The following is a 21,873-nucleotide window of genomic DNA, read 5'->3' as shown; positions in this document are numbered from 1 at the left end:
TATGGAGTTAAAGGACTATTCTGTACTATGCAAGTGCTGCCAACTGTCAACAAAGCACCACAAGGCCATTCACTCTCTCCCCTTCCTGGTGGAATGGGTGAGAGAATAAGAAGGGCAGAAGTATGAAAACTCCTGGGTTGAGACAAGGACAGGTTAATAGGTAAAGGAAAAGCTGTGCATGCAAGCAAAGTAAAATAAGGAATTGATTCACCCCTTTCCACGGACTCAGCCATATCTGGGAGACCAGGGCTCCATAGCATGTAATGATTACCTGGGCAGAAAAATGCCATCACTCTGAATGTTCCCCTCTGCTTCTCTTTCTTCCCCTAGGTTTATCTGGTGAGCATGACACCATATGGTCTGGGATATGCCATGGCTCAGTTGGGGTCAACTGTCCTGGCTCTGTCCCCTTCCAACTTCTTCTGCACTCCCAGCCCACTCATTGGTGGGATGGGATGAGAGGCAGAAAAGGCTTTGACTCTGTGCAAGCACTTCTCAGCAGTAACTAAAACATCTCTGTTATCAACATTATTTTTTGTATTAATAAAAAACATAGCTGCATATGAATCCAAAATATAGCTGCACATGAATAAAAAACATAGCTGCACAGTACCTACTATGAAGACAATTAACTGTACAGTTAAAAGTATAATTAACTGTACCCCAGCCAAAACCAGAGCAATTAACTAATGGCACTCTACATTTTGAATCCTGCCTTTCCTGCTATGAATCCTTCTTGACAGGCAGCAGAAATATTTAGTCCAGCTTGCCCTGGCCAAAACATATTACATTGCAATGAGTGGGAGACTTGCCATTTCAGGAAGATGCAAGAAGCGGTATATTACTTGTACTGAATGACAACACGGTGTTATAGGCTAGAGAATATCATGCCAAAACTCTCTCCCAAAACAAACTGACATCTACCCCCTCCTGGAAAAAAAGCCTCAAACACAATGGCAGCAGCAAAAGCCCAGTCTGGTCCCCAAACTGCACTGACCTGGTGTTAGGTGTGTGTCTACTGGAAGAGAACTTCTTTTCTCATAGTAGTCTTTCTACATTTGAATATTCACTATCTCTGTGTCTGAATCTGAATATACACTATCTGTATCTGAATATACACTATCTCTGTGTCTAAACTAGGATTATGTGGTTTTACAACAACCTGTAACTTTCTTTGTCATGTAAAAAGTGTAACAGATGTTATTAGAGCTACTTGGACTTTCTCTACTCTGTTTTACAGCCCTACTACATAAACTGAGCTGGCTTCTGCCATTTTTATTTCTGTATTAAATGACACATTTTAGACATGTATTAAAATAAATACCATGAATGGTAGCTAATGTGCTTGGAGACTAGATGCTTTGGGATTTGATCAGAGCAACTTCATTCCCATTTGAAGACCATGTTAGGAATAGGTCTTCACACTACCATCTTTACTGTAGCTGGCAGTAGTTGGCATACCTTGGATCTCCCAAGTTTGTGTTGGGAATAAGCAAAAGGATGGTTGGGGCTGGAAATAATTTGTTCCCTTCTCAATTTCTGGTCTTCTCTATCCCGGTACAAGGACATTTATGCTTTCAGTACTTTCAGCCACTCTGAAACGCATGTTGCTCTTTTGGTTCATAGTGTCTGCAGTCATCTTAAGATTCTAGCCCTAAGTTGTTGACTTAAGTACATTTGAGTGCAGTCAGATCTTGATGCTAGTACCAAATCTGAATTATTGTAGCATTTGTGAAGAGGCACTTAATGTCTAAGCCTTCTGGACGTAAGGGTGTATGATGATATTGCAAAACTCATCACTGGATGAGTAAGAGCACAGTCTAGTCAATTGGAAAAATGCTTTTTGATCACATCTACCAACCTTTCTCGTTTCAAATACATCTTAAAAAATTCTTTCCTTCTGTAAGAGAGAAACCACTTATGATTTCAGACATCTGCAGAGATTAATAATATCTGTGATTCATAGGTTTTAGAATGACCAAATTTTGTTTTAGCTCATCTTGGATTTCAGAACACAGTTGTCTGATCTTCTTACCACCATCTTTATCTTCTTCTCCTTTTCCCTCTAGTTACATCTTTCAGTTTATTTGACTATTCAAAGACTGCTTTTTAAATGTCTACACAACACTTACTTTCTTAAGACCTTTGTTTGATCCAAGCCCTCGTGTATGATGAAGTCCAGTTACAGTAGTGCGGCCAATGGCCTTGCGAGGAAAAGGCAGTCAGCTGTGAAATCTTTTGTACCTCTGAATGCATACTCCTTTACAAAAGAGGATAGAGCATCCTTGTAATTTAGTGATGGCAACTCACCAGTTAATGAATATTTTGAGCAAGGACAATGGAGGAATGACTTCACAGGGAAAGTGCATGGTCAAACATGAGACTGCTCCTTACTTTGGAGAGCCATTATACAAACCATCTTTATAATTTAGTGGTCTCTGCTTGCCAGTAAACAGTCCCAAGATTTATTTCGAGGTAGCTTTAGTAACTTTTGTCCATCAAGCTGTGTGATCTGAGTAGATATTCAGTTTGTAGAGTTTATGGGGCAAGAGACATTATGAACTGCTGCTCGCTTAGGGATGATCTTGTCTGTTAGCTTTTCACTGCACATGTGTTTAATGACTGCAGGGTACCTTTGTCTGGGAAATACTTTTTTATGTATGAAGTCATATCTTGAAAAATGCTGTTCTTCCAACTACTCTAACAGTTATTTGAAATAATGAATGGGGACAGTATTAAAAAAAAAAAAAAAGGCAGGTGAATCTTAGGGAATCCAGAAAATAATGATGTACTTATTATGAAAGGAATCTTTCCACCAAAGAGAGAATATGTCCGTAGTCCTCTGTTTGAATAGTTTTAAAGTCTCAGTAGAGTCCTTGATGGATGAAGATTGCCTTATCAGCAAAGGAGGTTACAAGCTCAGTGCACTCTAGATTGAGGCATAGCAGGGGGCACACATTCTGTTCTGTCCATGCTGTAGTCTTCTTATGTGGCGAAAAAAAAACCAAACCAGCCTTGCTGATAAGGTAATGCTGGATTCCTTCCTAGAATCCTAGAATCACAGAATCATTATGGTTGGAAAAGACCTTTAAGATCATCGAGTCCAACCACTAACCTCACACTGCCAAGCTCATCACTAAACTAAACCACGTCCCTCAGCACCTCATCTATGTGTCCTTACTTATTTCTTTGATAGGCTAGTTGCCTGCTGGTATTTTTTTTTTTTGTAACTGCAATTATTTCAAGTACTGTGGCTTCTCATAGTTACCTTTTGTTTAAAATGTGCAAAACAGAATCCATACTAATGGTATTGTACTTACAGAATTTAAGGAAAAACAATTCACTTCTTACAGGTAACGATGTGAGTTAGGAAACCACATGTTAACTTCAGCATATAAGTAAAATGCTTTTTGTCTATATGCCAGTCCACAAGATAAGAGAAAAACATAGTTGTTATTCTAAAAATTGGTTGTCTTTCTTAGATTTCTGTGAATCCCTGCTAAGAACTTTATCCTCTTCTCTCCTTTTTCCTCACCACAATTTATGTTCAAGTGAAAGTTGTGAAATTTCTCCCATCACTGCTCCAAGCTGAGTTGAGGGATAAAATCTACATTAAAATAGTGTCATATGTTGTGTAGCCCACATAAGTCCCTTCATTTAACTAATGTTCTTAAGAGACTGTTGTAGGTGCAGGATACAGCTGTGCCTGTAAGTGGGATCTCCTGGGACATTAGTCTGTGTTGGATCTCAGCTTAAGGTCCTTAATGTGGGATACAAAGCATCTGAATGATTCTCTGTCATGTGATTTCTGCTGTTTGAATAGGAGATTGAAGGACTACAGAAACTTGAAGTGCTACAAGAGAGCCACGCCTTCTCCATCTCAGCAGTTTGTTGACCTAGCTGTAAACTAAAAGTATGGAGACACAGAGAAGGGGTTATGCTCCTCTCACCTTAGGAAGTAAAGAGGAATAAATGTGTATAGAAAGGCACATTTACATTGTAAAGCAGCATATGAAATGGCTTTCTAAAGTACAGAGACATCTTTAGATATCACTGCATGTGATCGCAGATCCTCAACAGAATTAGTGGTATCAATGGAGCCATCTTTATTCTTGGCAGTCTGGGACTCTGCTTCCCAGACATCTCACTTTTGAAATAGCTTCCAAACTGGTTCAATATATACCAAGCTTCATGGGACTATCTTACTATAAGAACCAGCAGATGTATGTTCACATAAAAAAAACCTGTTCGTGGCGTAGCCTTTGCTGTGCTTTTTCTTTGGCTTGACAGCAGTGCTGATATAATGCTTTTTTCCATGAGCTATTGGGTCATCAGTGAGTTTTTACTGGTAATTGCTGTCTCAGTGACTTTTTATTGATCATTTAATTTCTGCCTTCAAACAAGTAGGAGCAAATATTTTCCAGCCCTTTTAACCTCTTTAACTTTTCATTCGTGCTCTGCTTCCCTGTTCGCTGTGGCTAGCCCAATGCAAATAGGTGGACAAAAAGATTAATAGAAGTAAGGAGATTGCCTTCTTCTCAAGTGCCCTGTGGCTTGGAGACTGTTATTAATAGCTGAAGTAAAAATGTGTTTCATAACCAGCCTCTTGCTCCAGCTTCCTTGCCAGCCCCCTTTCCTTGGTCCCTGGAGAGAAAGTGTGAGCTCATCACTTTCCAATGCAAATTTGTCTTTTGGTCTCATACTTGGATCCTTTTCTTATCATGGGTGGAATATTTATCTTCTGCCAGCTGGTTCCTTTAAGCAAGCTGCTATTTGCTGGGATATCCAGGGAGCATGTGGGGAACAGGCCTGTTCAGGCACTTTCTTTTTACTCTACTCTGAAAATGTTGCTGTCTGCACATTGCATGCACAGACGTCTGCACCTCTATCTTTTCCCACACAGTGGTTGGAAAGCAAATTTAGATATTTAGGTATGGAAACAGAAGTTGAAATTGAAATGTAGGTGTTTCAATCTGAAATATTTGGAAGACCCTGTGTGGAATCTAGTCACCATACAGCCCACGCATGACAAAGCTGTGGTATGTGTCTGGAGATCCATAGGCATAAAAGATTGCTTCCATTTCATGTACACCTTGCATTAGATTTTTTTTTCCATATCTCTATAGATCTAATGGATCAGTACCAAAAAGTGAACTGGCAGTTTTCCCCTCCACGTGACTTGGGAAAAATAAGTACGGGATAATGTCATCCATTGCTGCATTTCTACATGGATAGTACAATATAGTACAGTATGTTGGATCCCTTCAACCACCACATCTGCTACATTTTCACAGGGTTTTTACAAGATTTCTTCTGGGCATCGTCTAACATTTTTACTAAGACAGAGGCTCTGAGAGGACCTTTATTTGGAAATCAAGTGAGATGAGCTGTAAAAGAAAAATGAGAGGAAAAAAAGAGCAGGAAGATTCTGCTTGTCACTGAAAAAACCTTTGCTCACTTTCCTAATGAAAATCTTTAAGCTGTACATTCTGTTAATGTATTTGCTGGGTATGTGCCATTTCAGGGATGAAGTAATACTTATGAGTGTCTCATCCTTTCAGTAGCTGCCAGCTTGGTGAACACAAGCAAGTTTTTCCTTCATAGGATCATAGAATGGCAAGGGTTGGAAGGGACCTCAAAAGATCATCTAGTCCAACCTGCCTGCTAAAACAGGTCTGCCTAGATCAGTTCACACAGAAACACATCCAGGTGGGTTTTGAAGACCTCCAGAGAAGCAGAGAGTACTATTATCTTCTAATTATATTCCACTGACCTTCTGCATTCATTACTTTTTCTGGTGGTCAGTACAAACATTTGCATGTAAAAAGCAAGTTGAAATCTTCCCTTGCCACTGGCAGCCTAGCAGACTTTCTGTATGTTACCCAACAGGGAGGCTGTAAGTGCCTAGTGTGCTTGTAAGTACATTTATAATAGGTACAGTTAGCAAGTTGTTATTTATTTTCATGTAGAAAATGGCTCTGAAGTAAAGAGTGCAATGGCGCAGAACCGCTTGTGAAACTTGATCTAATATGACTGATGGTTTCACTTGGAAAAAACACCGTGAAATTAAGAAAAATCTTACTTGTAGAGGTAGCAGCTAGATTCTAGCAACTTATCTTAAATCCAAAAGACAAAAACCCCAGCCTGTCCACGGAAGTGAAGCTTCAGCCTTATTTCCTTGCAGCCCGCAGCAAGCGGTGACCAGTACCAGAAGCTGTTTCGCTTTATTCAGGACAAATAGCAACAAATCCTACTGGCATACCAAGCTGAACCTCAATTCAGGGTGATGCCAGAGCCAGCCAGGAACAAATACAACCTCCTGTTCTAAAATTTGGCCCATGCTGCATCTGAAAAAATCTATCTTGAGCTCCATTAATTAGAACATTGACTTCTATTTATGCATATAAGTTAATGAATATTCATCAGACACGTTGATTAAGGTGATGCTATTTGCATATTCTTCCTAGATTTTTAGACCTCTACCTGCAGGTATTCTGGTATTCAAGATATTCATGAGGCACCCAGGGAAATTCTGATTAGGTATTAGAGGAAAAAAAAATGTAATGAAGGTGGTCAGATGTGGGAACAGGTGCTCAAAGATGTGCACCTCCATTCTTGAAGGTATTTAAAACTTGAGTGGACATAGACCCTGAGCAACACGAATTGCCTTTGAATTTGATTTTTAACTTTGAAGTTGTTCCTCCTTTGAGCAGGAGCACTGAGACAGTTGACACCTAGAGGATCTTTCTACAATTAAGGGAGAAAAACAGTGTTCCTGCATTTTTGGCATTGACATATTTATAGATGTGCACAAATATATAACTAGTATTTTCATGGTTACTATTACTCCAGAGCTAATGAAATAATTGTTAGGTGTGTTGGAATACTTTTTAATGAAATATCTGTCTTCATTAAGAAGATAATTTCTCATCATGAGTTCATTGACTAGTCAGCTTATCTGATGGCAATTCTGGTCAAGGTAGAGTCTAATTTCTCCTCCTACCTTCCTCCAGGGCTTAGTTTGACCAGTTAATGCAACAGAAACTGCAATAACAACCTTGCATATATTAAGGTACTCCAGATGATTTATTTGAAAGGATTTAAGAGACTGAGGGCAGCACATGCAGCTGGGGTGATAATTCTGAAGTTGCACCAGCCAGAATGGCCAGGGCTGGTTTGGAGACTGCACAAAATGTTAACAATAAACTTTTCCAAGGAAGACAAGACTTCTAAGACATTAACAGATATCTATGTCACATGCAATTGCTTTGTGTAACCTGGTCTTAGCCCTGACTATTATTATAGCCCCTGGAAACCTGAATGAAATGTTATGCTAAGAAAAAAACTAGAAACTCTCTCTGCTCTGCAGATTTTTCTGAAGATAATTGGAAACAATTAAAAGATAAATGGCCAATCTCCATCTTCTGTCTGCTTGCTATGGATATAGTCACCCAATGAGGGAACAGTAACCTCACCATGGAATTAAGGCGATGTCTCATACAAAAGGCAGTTTCTCATAATGAATAGATGTATATGTATTTATATATATGTGTAGTGAGTGCAGTTTGCAAGCCAGAGGCTAAGATTCCTTTTACTTGGAAATGTTTGTGTAGTAATTCTCAAGCAGGTTTGTAAAAATTAGAGCTAGCACCAAGGGTGAATTTTGTGAATAAATTACTTGCTACAAACTGTTCATCCAGAGGTACCTACAACACAGAAGAAGGAAAAACTGCCTGAAGGTAGCAAAGACTCAGAACATCCATGTCAGTCTTTCCAGGGAAGCTCATCATATCAAAAGCCTTGGCAGGAAACATAATAAAATAAGTACTAACTGAACAGCTGAATCCTTAAAAATCAACATAATGCAAGGGAACAATGGGTACTACCTCGTTTCAGAGCTCTGTCTTTTACAGAAAGCAAGGTGACTGTCATGTCAGTGCTAGCTTGTTGTGAAATCTGGAATGGGCATGCCCTAGTTAATCCAGAGCAAGTGAAGTGCTAATTCCCTGCATCTGTCTGAGGTTGCTCATTGTTTTACCCAAAGATTGCTGCAAAGAGTGGGAGAAAGTCTTGTATGTATCTGTTCAGCTCTTCAGCTACCAAAGGTAACTTTTTCACAGGCATTAGGCTAATCTGTACCTGAACCTTAAGGATGGTTCCACAATTTGCAGTCCTGAAAGTTGTGGGGGAGAGAGTGTGAAATCTTGTAGCCCTCATTGGCAGGGGGGACTAGAGTCAGATAACACATGCCAGTAACTCTTCTGTGTGCCATCTTGGGCTAAATATAAAGTGGCATTACTGCACTTGCCTAACTGCTCTCACACAATGCCAGTTTCATGAAAAAAACATCTGAAGAGCTACTTTCTGTTACCAACTCTCACATGAGTATTATGCAGAAGACTAAACAGTGTAAATCCCTGAACCTTAACAACCACCTTTGCAAAAGACAAACGCCTATGGGCACTTCTGAGATACAAATTGTAGGACTGATGTGACCAATACTCTGGTGGCATTTTGAATTTTCATTTTATTTCCTAAATTGACTGTGGGTAAAGACTGTTTCTTGGAGCAGATTGAAAATTTTGAAATATAATTATATTGGAGGCATGGGGGGAGGTTTGGTGATGAAGAAAGGTGCTGGTCCCAAAGTTATCAAAACAAGCTGTTTGTTTGCCCTCCTGACAAGTACAGAATGGACATCAGCAATATGACCTTCCTTTTAATTTATCTCAACCTTGTTCAGCCTTGAGTGAGAGAATGGTTTATCCACCTCCTCCATCACCAAACACTATGGAGCCTCTGCCTAGGATAGTGTTTACAGCCCTACAGTGGACTGTTTCACTAGCAGCTGAATTAACATCTGGATATTGGGCATAGTTCTGAAAATTGAATAGAAGAGAATTACATAGAAAAGAATCACAATATTTTCAGATGATGCTCCTGCCATAGCACAGTTTAAGGATTTTCCTTGTAAAGGAGAGAAGAGGAAATATGTAATATCAAGGCAATAATAAAGAGAAATGCTCAATAAATATGGAAAGGGAACTGAGCAAGGGAATGGATCAGTAAGAAGAGTGGCATGTTAGCCATGAATACCTAGCTGTTCTGGATAAAGCTATCTCTAGATTCCTTATCTCAATTTTACTTGGCATCTGAACTTTGCTGGAACAGGGAGATGCCAATCACAGAGTTACAGCTGCCAAATCCCTGTGAGCATCTGTGCTTATGTGAGGATGGTATGGCAGAATTTTGCTCTTCATGATTCTAGTTGCATCTTCCTGTTGATCCCTTTGCTAGCACTCTATCAGCCACTTTTCTTTAGGAATTTCAGCAAACATTTCTCTTTGATCAGAGGAACATGGAATATATGCTGCATCTGTCAGTGGAGCAGCTTTGTGGTTGTTTCATGTTTCTTGTGGCCAGCTATTACACTTGCTATGGCAGCTGCTTAGGTGAAAAAAATCCTCTCACTGGTTTGCTCTATAAATACTATTCCCAGTTATTTGAGCAAAGTGCAGAGCTGAGCTGCAGTTGCATTTGTTTTTTTCTAAATTAGCTCTGAAGGCTAGAGAGGCTTCATAAATTACAGTTACTCTATTGAGAATATGGAATTTTTGGGGTTTTTTTTCCATATTCTTGCTTCCCCTCCCACCTCAAAGACTAGAATAAACATATCTATTCATTTGTCTGAAGGCAAGTATTTCTTGGGCTTTTTCTGGGAGAACTTTCCAGGAGAGTAGTAGTTCTGATCCTTGCTGCAGTCAATGCCTATGCTCTCCCAGAACTGGATGTCTGGGGGTCTTGTCTTGTATGGGATAAGTAGGGAAACATAATGAAGTATAAAATTGTTACTGCTGTAAAATCATCCTTTTTCTAATTTTTATTGGCAGATTCATGCAAATGAATGCCTTTTTCCAAGTTTCAGAAGCTAATTCTCACCTCTAGCAAGATGTATACTGACGCAGCTGCACTAACTCAGCTGTGTTACTCCTCTGTACCTGTGAGAGTAGGCTTAGACAAACAGTTCATGTTTAAACGCCAAGCAATCACAAATCTGGTCAGTTTGGGCCATGAAAACTTGAGGTTCCTGGTAAGATCCTGCCTGCCTCTCCTGTCAGCAATGGTCACACGGATAAAGATGGCTACATGCTCTCTCCAGAGGTTACTGCTGTTCTACTCTCAAGTAACTGGAGTACTGGTTCCTAACAGAAGGATGAAACACTCTGAACTACATTCTCCTGAGGGTATTAAAGTCAGAGTTCACAAGAGAGTTTAATAGCCTAAAGCCAAAAGGCCCCATTAGCTCATGTGGGCTGACTTCTGGTACATCATAGACCACGATATTTCACTCATTCATCTCTTTATTGAGCCCAGTAACTTGGATTAGATTGAACCATTTTGAGTTGTGTAACAAAAAATTAATTAGGCTTACCTATTCTATCAGTCACCCTATGCTTAATGCTTCAGAGGAGGATCAAAATCCAGTAGCAGCATCCTTGTCTGTCTGACCTAGGAGGTCTCTTTCCTTCTGTAAGACAAATAGTAGGGAAAATTCCCAGGTACAAATGAATTCTATGTACCCTACGCAGCCCTGTTGAGTGCACACAATGGCCAGTCCTGATATTTCAGAGCCAAGTAGAGGGAAAAAGGAGAATGTATCTCGTCATGCATGCAGAAGACCACTTTACCTTCTGGTCCCTACAAACTCTTGTTGGGAGTTCTGATGCATGTTATTTAGAGATGGGAAAAGTTGAAATCCATTGTGTGGCTGCAGAGGAGATCATCATGGAATTTGAAGTCTGTACTTCAGCTATCATTGAATCATTGCCACTGCAGTTGCATCCTTAGCACTAGACAATCTTTAAACATATACTTAAGTCTCATTAAAGCTGCAGGGATGTAAGCTTAAGCCCAAAATTAGATATATGGTGATAACCTGAATTGAGACTATAACCCGTCTTTCTGCTCTAGGCTTTGATGATAGAAGATCATGAACAGGTCACTGCATCACTACTAACAGTATGTGCAGTAAGACTAAGATGTTTAGACTTTAGTAGAAATTAGCCTCCTTGGTGTAAGAGAAGATGCTTTCTGCTGATTATAGCAGAAATGATAGCAAATGGAACATGAGTTTTTTCCTTCCTTCCTTCTGTACACTTTTATTTCGAATCTTGGCTCTGTGTCCTTGTCTGCTCTTCTATATAAATCTCTTCTCTGGGCAGGTATCTGATAACTTAAAGATTACTTTCTGACAAATAAGCATTTTCCATTTTCTTGCCAATGCTCCTGATCTGTGAAAGCAGCTGAACAAAAGAGGATAGAAAAACCTGTAGGAAGGCGAGGTTGTGATTTGGGTCTTTTTTTTTTTAAAGCTCTTTGCACACTAGCTGTCTTTTTTTAAATACTGTTCTTGGTTTGAAACTTTAATTCTGGGCGTACATTTGGTGCCCAGATGGTGCAGACTCACACAGAAGCCCATCACGCTGTCAGGGCAGGCGGATACATATGTAAATATTTTGCCTTTTCCCCCTATAATATTTGGCTTTGTCTAATCTAATTGCTGTCAAAGACAGAATGTGAAGAATGCTTAAGAAGAGCAAACAATGAGGACCTCAAATGTTTGTATTGCACTAACTTTGGAAGATGCAAGTAGACTGTGATGTAACTAATAATTTTGTTTCATGGATTTTCTTATTCATGCTGTGAATTCATGGTGTATGATCTAAGTTCATGCCAAGTAGTATTCTACAACCTGAGGTAGAAAACTGTATTTCTAGTGGCATAAAAGCATATTTAACTCCTTGGAGCTGTCGATATAAGGCTAATGGCTCTGCCTTTTTAGTTCAAGCTAACAGTAAGTGTCCTCTACCTGCCTCTCAGTATAGCACTCCTTCTTATTTATATAATTCATTCCTTCATTTAATTTATTCTATTGAGTGCCTATCTTAATGTATTTTTAATACACAAAAGCATTTCCAGCATAGCTGCTTCTCGGACCAGTGGTAGGGTAGTAGCAGACAGTGTGGCCAGCTGCATTAAAGATGCCTGTTTGGTTATTAAGACCCTGATCCAAAATACCGTAATATTAATGGAGAACTTACTTTCATGAGCTTTGAGTCTGACTGCTTTGTGAGAAGGTCTAATAAAACTGGTGTTAGTTGAGGATGCTGCCAAAAAGGATGCATGAAACCTTACTGTTCTTCATCAATTCAAGAGCGGGTGCACTATCACAGGTTTCTGATCAGATGTGAAATTTGGCCAGGCTGTAATTCATGGAAAGCATCAGACTATGCCAGACCCTTTCCTCTAAGGACACTAACTATGCAGAGAGATGCCAGGAGATCAAGGCCTGGAGCTGTGATTATTGCAGAGGAAGGAAAGTGGCTGTAAAAGGGAAATGTAATAATGTGACCAGAAGACAAACAGAAACAGCACGTGGTACTTTTTTCCATGAAACATAGATGAAATCCTGACTACAGGAGAAAAAAATTGACCGTTTCAGCCATTTGTGTTGCCATCTGAGGCTTGTTATTCAGATGCACCAATAAATTCTATTTCTTAGCCAGCTATAAAAGTGTCTGACTACCTTGTCACGTACTCTTCTACTTGTCTTGCTTCTTGACTGTGGAGTGGAAAAGGAAGAGTCAGGAAAATTGTTCACTTTCTATATATTATTATTCCTGTGCTATTTATTCTGTCTTTCTGAAGGAAAGATCAAATATGTTTGCTTTGTGTGTCTTCTGGAGTATGGGCATTGAGAGACATTACTGCATGATAAGCTAAGACATGAATTTACAGTTTCTAGGCAGTAAATGATGGCATGCCTGCTGCTAGCTCATGGTTCAGAGAAAATAAATCAAAGAAGGGCTGATTTGCCACTTATATACCTAATGGTGAAGGCCTTTGGTGTATGTTAAGTTTGGATGTGAGCTTACCCTGCAGTGAGCTCATGTTTGTCATGGGCCAAAGACAGCATTAGTTATCGCAGTGGACTGGTGGTAGGGATTGCTTTGCTTCTGGCCTTTACTTTTTATTGTCAAGCCCATCTGATTTACAGCTGGGAGGATGTGTGGCATTCATTTAACAGCACTTTCTTTTCTGCATTTTGCCCTTCCCAGGAGCAATTGAGAGGTGCACATACATCAAGTACCACTACTCCTCAGCGACCATTCCCAAGAACCTCACCTACAACATCACCAAGACAATCCGCCAGGATGAGTGGCACGCCTTGCGTAAGTGTTGCTGACTTTCTTCTGCCTTCTCCTCACGTGCAGACTAAGGAAGGTACTCACTGATAAATGAGAACAGAGGCTTTGACTGACAACCTGCTCAGAGCCTTCTTCTCACACACGGAGTGTCTTTGTAGCAGACTGATTGATTGGTTCTTAGGACTCACATCTCTGTTTCTGCTGCCGACTAGAAATTCTGCTGAGGCATGAGAAAGTGCCACTGGAGAAGAGGCATTTGTATGCAGAGATTAATATTGAGTTAAATACAGAAATGAATAACAAAATCAATGCCCTATTTTTTAATTCAGTAGAATGCTTTATACGTGAGCACATTCTCATGCAGTTCATGCTGCTGCTGAGTTTTCTGCTTCCAGGAGAATTCATTGCTGCCTTTTATTGTAGAATATGTCCTGTTGCCAGCAGCTCCTGGCTGAGTGTGGCATCACTCTCCTTTGAAGATCTAGAAAGAGAAATGCTGCACCCTTTAAGGCACAGGGAAGGATCTTAGCCCTTAGTAATAATTGTAGCCAGTGGTCACCAACTTGTAACATTTGCTGAAGCAACAAGATCTGACAGGAATGGAATTGCCTTGGGATGTACTGGCTGGTCTTAAAGCTTTTTCTCCTTCTCATCTTGGAGATTGAAAGGGTTTGTCACTGATAAAATGGAAGAGGTAGGATTTCACAAGGCGAAATGCCACCATAACTTGCTCTTCTTACTGCATAGTGATGAAGACTGATGAACGTCCTGAGCTCCTCTGTCTCAGTGGACTCAAGTTCCCTGAAGACGACAGAGGCTGGGGGATGCTGATTCTGGCTGAAAAACTGGAAAGGTGGCAGTGAACTGTTCAGACTGTGTTGGTTTGAGAGATGCATAAGACCTTTGTTTTTCCCAGGGCTTTCAATCTGTTTCACTCCTGCCTTATGTGATTGTTGCTTTGGGACGTCCCCGTTAAGCTCTGGGGAGGAGAATGTGTAATGATATAGTCAGTTTCCTGCATTGGTAAGGTCAGGCCTTGTTTGAGACTCATTGGTGGTCAAATCTGGTAAAGCATTAATAAAATTCTAGAGGGTCTTGCTAAAGTCCTTTTAATTTTTTTTTTTTGAAATGCATCTGTGTGGATAAGTACATATTTTTATTGTGACATGATGAAGAAAAGGACTGTTAAGCTCATGCCTTTCAAAAGGTTGTAAGAGGCTGATGGTGTACAATACGGTAATGTGCTCATTTGTCCCTGAAACTGGAAGATCAGGCAGTTCGGTTCCCTTCAGGTTTTCTGCTACCACTTGTCATCTCTGCTGGTGTGAGTTTTATGTTAACATTTATCATCCATGGGCAAAAAGGAAAGCACTCCCTTCCAAGACTTCTGTTAGGATTTATAGGGCAGTAGGAAAGGTCTCTGGTTTATGCTTCTGTTTGTGTATGTGTGTTTTTGCCACCACTGTGAGCAATGGATTTTCTCCTACCATCCACTGGCAATCCCTCTATTTAATGTAGGAATTATTGTCTTAAATAAGTTAATCTTTATCTCAGCAATGGCTCAAGTAAAGGGTTATTCTGAAGTTGTGTTTGTATTCCCCGCTCCCTCTCCCTCAACCATGTGAGATACTTGGTGTATGCATCCCTTGGTAGGATCAGCAAGTTCCTGAGCCTGGTGTGTTGGCAGCTGATGGGAGCCTTCAGTAGTGCATTCATCAGTCTCCAAGGTGGCAGTCTAGACATACTGTGCTAGAGATCTGATTTGGTCCGAGGCATTTCCAAGGTGAGGCTGCTTGTTCCCTCCCTGGGGAGAGTGCACCACGTGTGTGGGTGTTCATGAGTCAGATAAATGTAGGCGGATGTGGATAGAACTAAAGTTTGAATCTCCCTATCTAAAGACAGGGAAGGAGAGAAACACTTTTCTGAAGCTCTCTCCTCCAAAACAGTTAAGGGACAATGGTGAGTGCTTGATTTGTGGAATTAGCTACTGCACGATCTGAAGGTCACTGCATTTAAAAATAAACTGAACTGGTATGACTTGTTCCTGTGAAGAACAGAATCCTTGTTGTTTTTCTCTAAAACACCTGTTTTAGAAGACAAAGGCAATACCAGTCTTTTAAAATTGTATTTTGTTTGAGGGGAGTGTTATACCTTTGCAGTGGAGTAGACATAAAGTGGGGTACCATTCTATGATTCTAAGACTCTAAGTCCCTTCAGAATGTCTCTGTAATTTTAGTCCCTGCCTTAACAGCCAACTTGCTTCTGTACCTCTGATCTGGCTTCATCCAGGGCACAGCTACTTGAGCTCACCACTGCTCAACCTGAGGTAGAATAGTGTTTCCAAGTCAACCCGATCATTATTTTCCTCTGAACAATTTCCTATTCAGAATTTTGCTTTTGTTGAGTGTTTTGACAAACAGCAAAATGAGCAGGACTCAGGCCCATTGTTATTCCTCCTCTTGCTGTGGGTAATTTTTTTAATCCTTAGCATGAGGTAGAAAAAAAGTATTTCCCGATGAAACATTGGGCCAAAATGGCATCCCGGAGAATTTCAGAGGAACTGTAAAGGTGAAACCAGAATGTCTGGTCACCCAGCTAAAGAAAAATTCCTTTTCCAGACTGAAGCCACTGCTGTCTTTTGCCATGTTTTTATTTCAGTAATTATTATTTTCCTTCCCTGGTGCATGGACAGCCAACAGTGGCTGCTGGGAAGGAAATCTATTGCTTTGCTTGTTTACTGGGTGGGGGAATAAGGGAGAGAAGGCTCCATCCATGCCCTTTTAAAGACCACTTTTTTCAGACTGCTGGGCATGACTGATGCTCCAGCAGTTTCTGTTGAATTGCAGGAGTGGGTGAGGGTCAATTAACTTGAGGCTGAGGATCCCATGGCACCAGTCAGCATGGAAAGCAGAAATTCTTCTTGCTGTGTTGTCAGCTGTGCTAGAAGAATCAAGGGGAGCAACTGGACCTGGAGGAATAGTTGGAGCTTACTCTATTGTTTTTATTTTATTTGTTTTCATTCTGGTTGACATTTTCAAGATGGAACTTTTGCTCCAAATTGATTGCCTACGGCAGCATAAGCTGGGGAAACAGGACTTCACTTCCCTGCAATCACTTTCTCTTAACTGTCTTGAGTTAAACAGGGATGGAGGGAAGGATGATTATAGTATTGCCAGCTTTTGACTGTCAGGAGATAAATTGTCACCTAATTAGACAAAATAAGTGTCTATATGAGCTAGGAGAAGAAGAGAAGGAAAGCTGTCTCCAACAACTTTAAACACAAATAGCTATCTCTTTATGGAAGATGCCAATGTAACAATATGATTCAGTCCCTATTAGGCATTTACTCAGTCACCTTTTGACTCTGTGTGCACACAAACTTGATGCATATTTCTGGCTTCTGAAAAACTCTAGCAGCATCACGGATGCTTTTAGAAATTGAGATATACATTATTAGAATACAAATCAAAGAAAATGCAAACAGTGTCCTAGTTATTCACATATTCAATTTAATGCTGTCCTTGTAGATTCGCATTCAGTATACTACAGATACACCAAACATGGGAAAAGGGACCATAGCAGGAGACTGAGTTGCAGAATGTGGTACAGGTTTTGTGAGGTGTGAGATGCATTTTCAGGTGATGGAGAAAGCACTTTAAATCTTTGCTTGTACTTTAAGAAAGTTGACCATAAAAAGGAGGATATGTTGATGCTATTTTAATTCCTCTTGTCCCCAAAAACTCGGGAAACCATTATCTGGTGTATTATGGAAAAGAAGGTGGAAGGCTTTGTTTGCTTGGAAAATGGTAGTACCACTGAGCCAATGAGGGAATGTACAATATTCAGTTTGGCACCTTCCAAGGACCAACAGTGCTGTTCCCCAGATCCACTGAGGACTTGGGCACTCAAAGTCCAGAGAGTATTCAGGTTATTGGCCTACTTGTTGGAGCAAAACAGACACCTGTTGCATTGATAGTGTTTTATACCATAAGAGGATTGTAGAAGGTTATTCCTGTTTGGCTTTCGGTGGGTTTTATCTTCTTTCTTTCTTTCTTTCTTTCTTTTTTTCCTTCCTTTCTTCAAGTAGGCTATAGACAAGGCAGGCTCTAAATGGATCTTTTGCTTCAGTGTTTAAGAAACAACTGTTTTGTGAAAAAGTATAGTCACAACACAGATGATGAATGCAGAGAGGAATTTCTAAGTACACTTAAGAGAGCTGTCTACATTTCATTGTCTTGCTGGGAAGGCTGGGATTAATTTTGAGGAAGCCAAATAGTGCAGAAAAGGGAAGGAGATGCAGATAAGAGGAGAATTATTGTCTTCATACTTTCTTAGAAGCAGTCTAACACGATGATGTTTTATTTTTGCCTTTAGCTTCTTTGGTTTATACTTTGTGATTTCTCACTCATTTTTACCTTTGAACATACTTGTTTTTGCCATGGGGCTTCTTTATGTATCCATTCCTTGAATGATTTCATCAAGATCAACTATGTAGGTACTTCAGGATCATGGGTTAGCCTACTGTGGGCTCAGACTTGCCTGGAGCCTCACAGGGCTGATGCCCATGGGTCACTGCAGTTTTCCTCACTGAGGTCTTCGTTAGAAAAAGGTAAAAAGGAGTTTTTTCAGGCCTCACTTCTCTCCAAGGAAGGTAAAGAAGCTATTGTGGCTTTGAAGTGCTGCAAACAATCAAGTTGCTTATATCTGTTCTTGAAGAGTGAGGTTCCTTTTTTTTCTCAAAGAACAAGTCAAACAACTGCCTCTTCCCTTTCTCCTGCCTTGGTAGCTGAAGTAGGACAAATGCTGCACGACATTCAGAGCTTTTGTATGGCAGAGCTCCCAGTGGTTTGTGCTACATCACATGGAAGTCTCCACATCAGAAGAAAGATGAAAAATTCTTCCTTCTCTCCAAAAGCTTTTATCTTGCTGACTCATAGAGCCTATCATGTAAGGTAGATAGCTGGATCTTTAACTCTGATATTTTTCCTTCCTGCCTATATATCACAAACTTGATTTTGTACTTTGGATTAAACGTGGCCACAGAAGAGGGAATTTCTGTTTTCTCTTCTCCAGCTTGCCTTTGCCACCTAGGCCTGTCTTTCACAGCAGCTGTGCTTTGTGTCCAGAAATGTGGAGGGTGCTGCATCTGGGCAGAAAGTGGCTGGAATTGCTATGGAAACTGATCTCTTCCTGCACAGCTTAGAAATTGTGTCACCAAACTGCTTTAGAGACAACTGGTTCACAAATAGGCAGCTGCTGTTTCCTGAGAAATGTTTAGAATTTCCTGTTTTTTGGGAAATGCTCCTTGTCTGGGCACTGAGAGATCTCCTTTCCCTGTCTCCTACCTGCCCTCCACTTTACTGCAGGGCCACAGGATGTGGGGAGCTGCATTATCAGGAGAAGAGGAACCATAATGCCTTGTGTTAATTGGAATGATAATGTTTGTCTGTGCTGTTGAAAACTGCAATAATTCTGTGTTTGTGATGGTCTGAAAGCCATTTGCATAAAAAATGAATTGTAAAGTCATAAGTAATAGCCTGGCACATTCTAAGCCAGGAGCAAGTATTGCAGGAAATGAAGGATTTCTACAGGATGTAGAGAGTGGTAATATTTTAATTCATCTGTCATCTACACTGAAAGCTGGATGGATTTTATCAGCCTTAATGGTCTGAACTTTGCAAGAGATAAGATTTCCTCATTTAGGCCTACGAAGCACTCAACTACCTTCTTATAACCAGTGAAACTTCTGGGATAAGGGCTGGAAAATTTTTCTTTTGTGGAGGTTGGTTATGGTACTGATGGCAGTGGTGACAGTGCTCTGAAAAAGACTTCTAATTTCTACAGGCTTCCCAAGCCTGGCACAAGATGTTGAGATTTGCATAGAAGGTTAGTTGATAGCTTAACAGTGCATTAGTAACACCAGTAGACTCAAGGGCTTGACCCTGTCTGCTTTTATAAGCAACAATAAATATTTCATTGTTGTATCTGTATTAAGTGCTAACCCAAGAGATTTTTTGCTTTTGTTTTTTGTTATTGTTGGGTTTTTTTTTTTCCCTGGGTACTACTGAAAGCAGTGTTTGAAATAAATAGAGAGCATCCTACTTTTCTTATTCTTTCCTTCCACTCTCTTTCCCTTACTCCCTTGGGTCTCCTTTCATTCCTATCTTCCTCTACAAGGAAATGCTGTTTCATTTTTAATTAGCTACCTTGACCCCCAGATGGAGGTACACCCTGAAGTATGACACCGTCCTGCTGGTCAGTGCCATTTGGCTGACAATATGATGTCATTCCTTAATGCATTGGTTATTGAAGCAGACGGGGTAGCCATCCTGGAGGTTAGTCAGGCAGCAGGTGCTCACATGCCTGGAGGTCTAGTGTTGTTGGATCTCCATCACATTCGTCATTCCCATAGCTAATGACCAGGTGGTAGTGACAGACCTTCTCATTTCCCCCTCTCCCTCTGCTGTAGGGTTTTCGTCTCCTGCTATTTCAAGCTAAAATATAAAAATGGGGTGTTTCTTTGGCATAAAAATCTAAGACCTATTTTGAAAGCTGTAAGAGATTTTATTACCTTCTATTAGGCTTCATTTTAGGATCTGCTAATATGGCTGTGATCTTAATACTTATGCTAGGGAGTATCTTTCCCAACTGCATGCTACTTTTTTTTTCCCCCCTACTACTTTTGCTTCTGAGAGACAGAAGACCTGGGAAGGACTAACAGAGGAGGTGAGTAGACCTCCTGGTCCTGAGCTGATAAGGGTTTCTGAGTAGAAAACATGGCCAAGATTTAGGGAGGGACTAACAGAGGAGGTGAGTAGACCTCCTGGTCCTGAGCTGATAAGGGTTTCTGAGTAGAAAACGTGGCCAAGATTTAGGGAGGGAGGAAATGAGACCCAGGAAAGGGGTGAAATTTTATGCTTGTGAGATGGGAGGGATGAAACAAGGGATTACTGGACATCAGGACTGGGATAAGGGCTGGAGTGGTGGACTGGAACAATTTGGAAGGGAACGTGCAAAAATAGACAAGCTCTCCATTGTATTTGTTAGAGGAATTGGGGAATGAGCGGGGAAGGATCCCCTCCAAAGCCACGTTCAAAGCGCACAAATCAGGAGTCTTACTGCACATCTACTGCTAACACCTGTGATACACTGGCAGAGGGGAGGTCTTATTCTGCTCCCTCAGCCAGCAGGTTCTTCCCCCAGATGACCTAACAAGGGGCTCAGAGATGAATCAGATGAGTCTTATTCTGCTGAGAGCTTGCTGCTCTTCTGAATCGCTTCGTAACACCACACTAGAATTCCTGCTTTTGCAGTTGTTTGGTTTAAAGTTAAGAACTTAAAATCAGATGAGTATTTTTCAAAGTTGCAAACATAAGCATGTAAAGTTAGGAGATGACACAGTTCAGACTGCATATTTGGCCTTAATTTGTCTCCTCTGAGCAAAGTCATTATCAAGTCTTTAATTGCTGTAATCACACATTCTGTTTTCCACAGAACCCCTGCCCTGTTCCATACATTTGGGATATTCTCTTTCCATTCAATGATGTCTTCAATGTTTGGTTTCTTTTTCATTGCTTATTGTATAGTTGATGGCTTTTTTTAATTGCAGAATGTGCAACTCCTGATCAAAACACAGAGTAAACCACTTAATGAGCTTTTTCACATTTCTAATTATTGTACTGAAGGATGGCATATAAATATGTTAATAACTAATAACTTTTTGAGGTGGACTATAATTTCCATTTTAGGCCTGGCCATCAAAGTGAACTGTTTTGGGGGTTTTTTGGGTGTCTGGATGGAGATGATGAAGATTTGGATTTTACAGTACTCAGCATTAAGTAAGCTTTTTTATGTTCAGATCATGGCCCCCATTGACTTTTGGAGCACCTCCAAGTTCTCCACACTCTGCAAATTGGTCTTCAAATGGTCACGTAGCTCCCATTGGGTCAGAGTAAATGAGGAAAATGTGGCTAGGGGCCACCTCTAAAGAGATTTCTTAGACTAATTGACTTATCACCAAGATCTTTTGGGCTAAGTATACAGAAATGTGCTTGTGTGAGAGGGAGGAGGAGTTCCACTGATTGATCTGAGCTCCAGCTGCTCTTTGCTAGAGGGGTTGTACGTCTTCTCACTTTTCACACTGACCCTTTCAAAGGGTCATGTTCTTTCTTTTTTTTCCTTAACTTTGGCATGCTTCACTTGGTAACCTTCATAATGTATTGATATTTTTTGTTTGCTTTTGGTTTTTGTTATATTTTTAAGTGCAGGCACTTGGATTCACCTTGGCTTAGGTGTTGTTTTATATTGTCTCCCACTGTTATATTGGAAAAAGAAGACACGTTTTTATTTTCATCATTGAAAAGAGTCTTATGGTGTTTATGGAGCTGTTCTAAGTGGGGGAAAATTGAGAGCAAACCTTCTTCAGCCTTACTGGTGATTTTTTGCAAAGGAGTATTAGAGACATTTTGCCTGTTGCAGCATGGAGATGTTGACAGGTAAAACATACCATTGCTAATCATTTCCAGTCATTCAGCCAGTCAAAATATAGCTTTATTAATATGCATACAGAGCTCTCTGTTTCCCTTCTCTCGCTCTTGAGAGACACAGAGGGGGAGAGTTGGGCGTTTTTTGATGTCTCTTGGCTAATCAAGAATGATGCCTTGTG

General features: G+C 40.4%; 1 protein-coding gene across 2 annotated transcripts in view; it reads left to right on the top strand.

Moving 5' to 3' along the window:
- TMEM178B (transmembrane protein 178B) overlaps window positions 1-21,873 on the top strand; it is a 235,207-nt gene that overhangs the window by 48,855 nt on the left and 164,479 nt on the right. For both annotated transcript variants that reach the window (XM_062010848.1, XM_062010839.1), the window contains exon 2: window positions 13,119-13,232. In XM_062010848.1, coding sequence (XP_061866832.1) covers window positions 13,119-13,232 — 114 coding nt within the window. The remainder of the gene's footprint in view (window positions 1-13,118; window positions 13,233-21,873) is intronic.

This window comes from Colius striatus, chromosome 1 (assembly GCF_028858725.1).
Source record: "Colius striatus isolate bColStr4 chromosome 1, bColStr4.1.hap1, whole genome shotgun sequence".
Lineage (NCBI taxonomy): Eukaryota > Metazoa > Chordata > Aves > Coliiformes > Coliidae > Colius > Colius striatus.
Note: the sequence above shows the minus strand (reverse complement) of the source record. Positions and strands in the feature narration are given on the sequence as shown.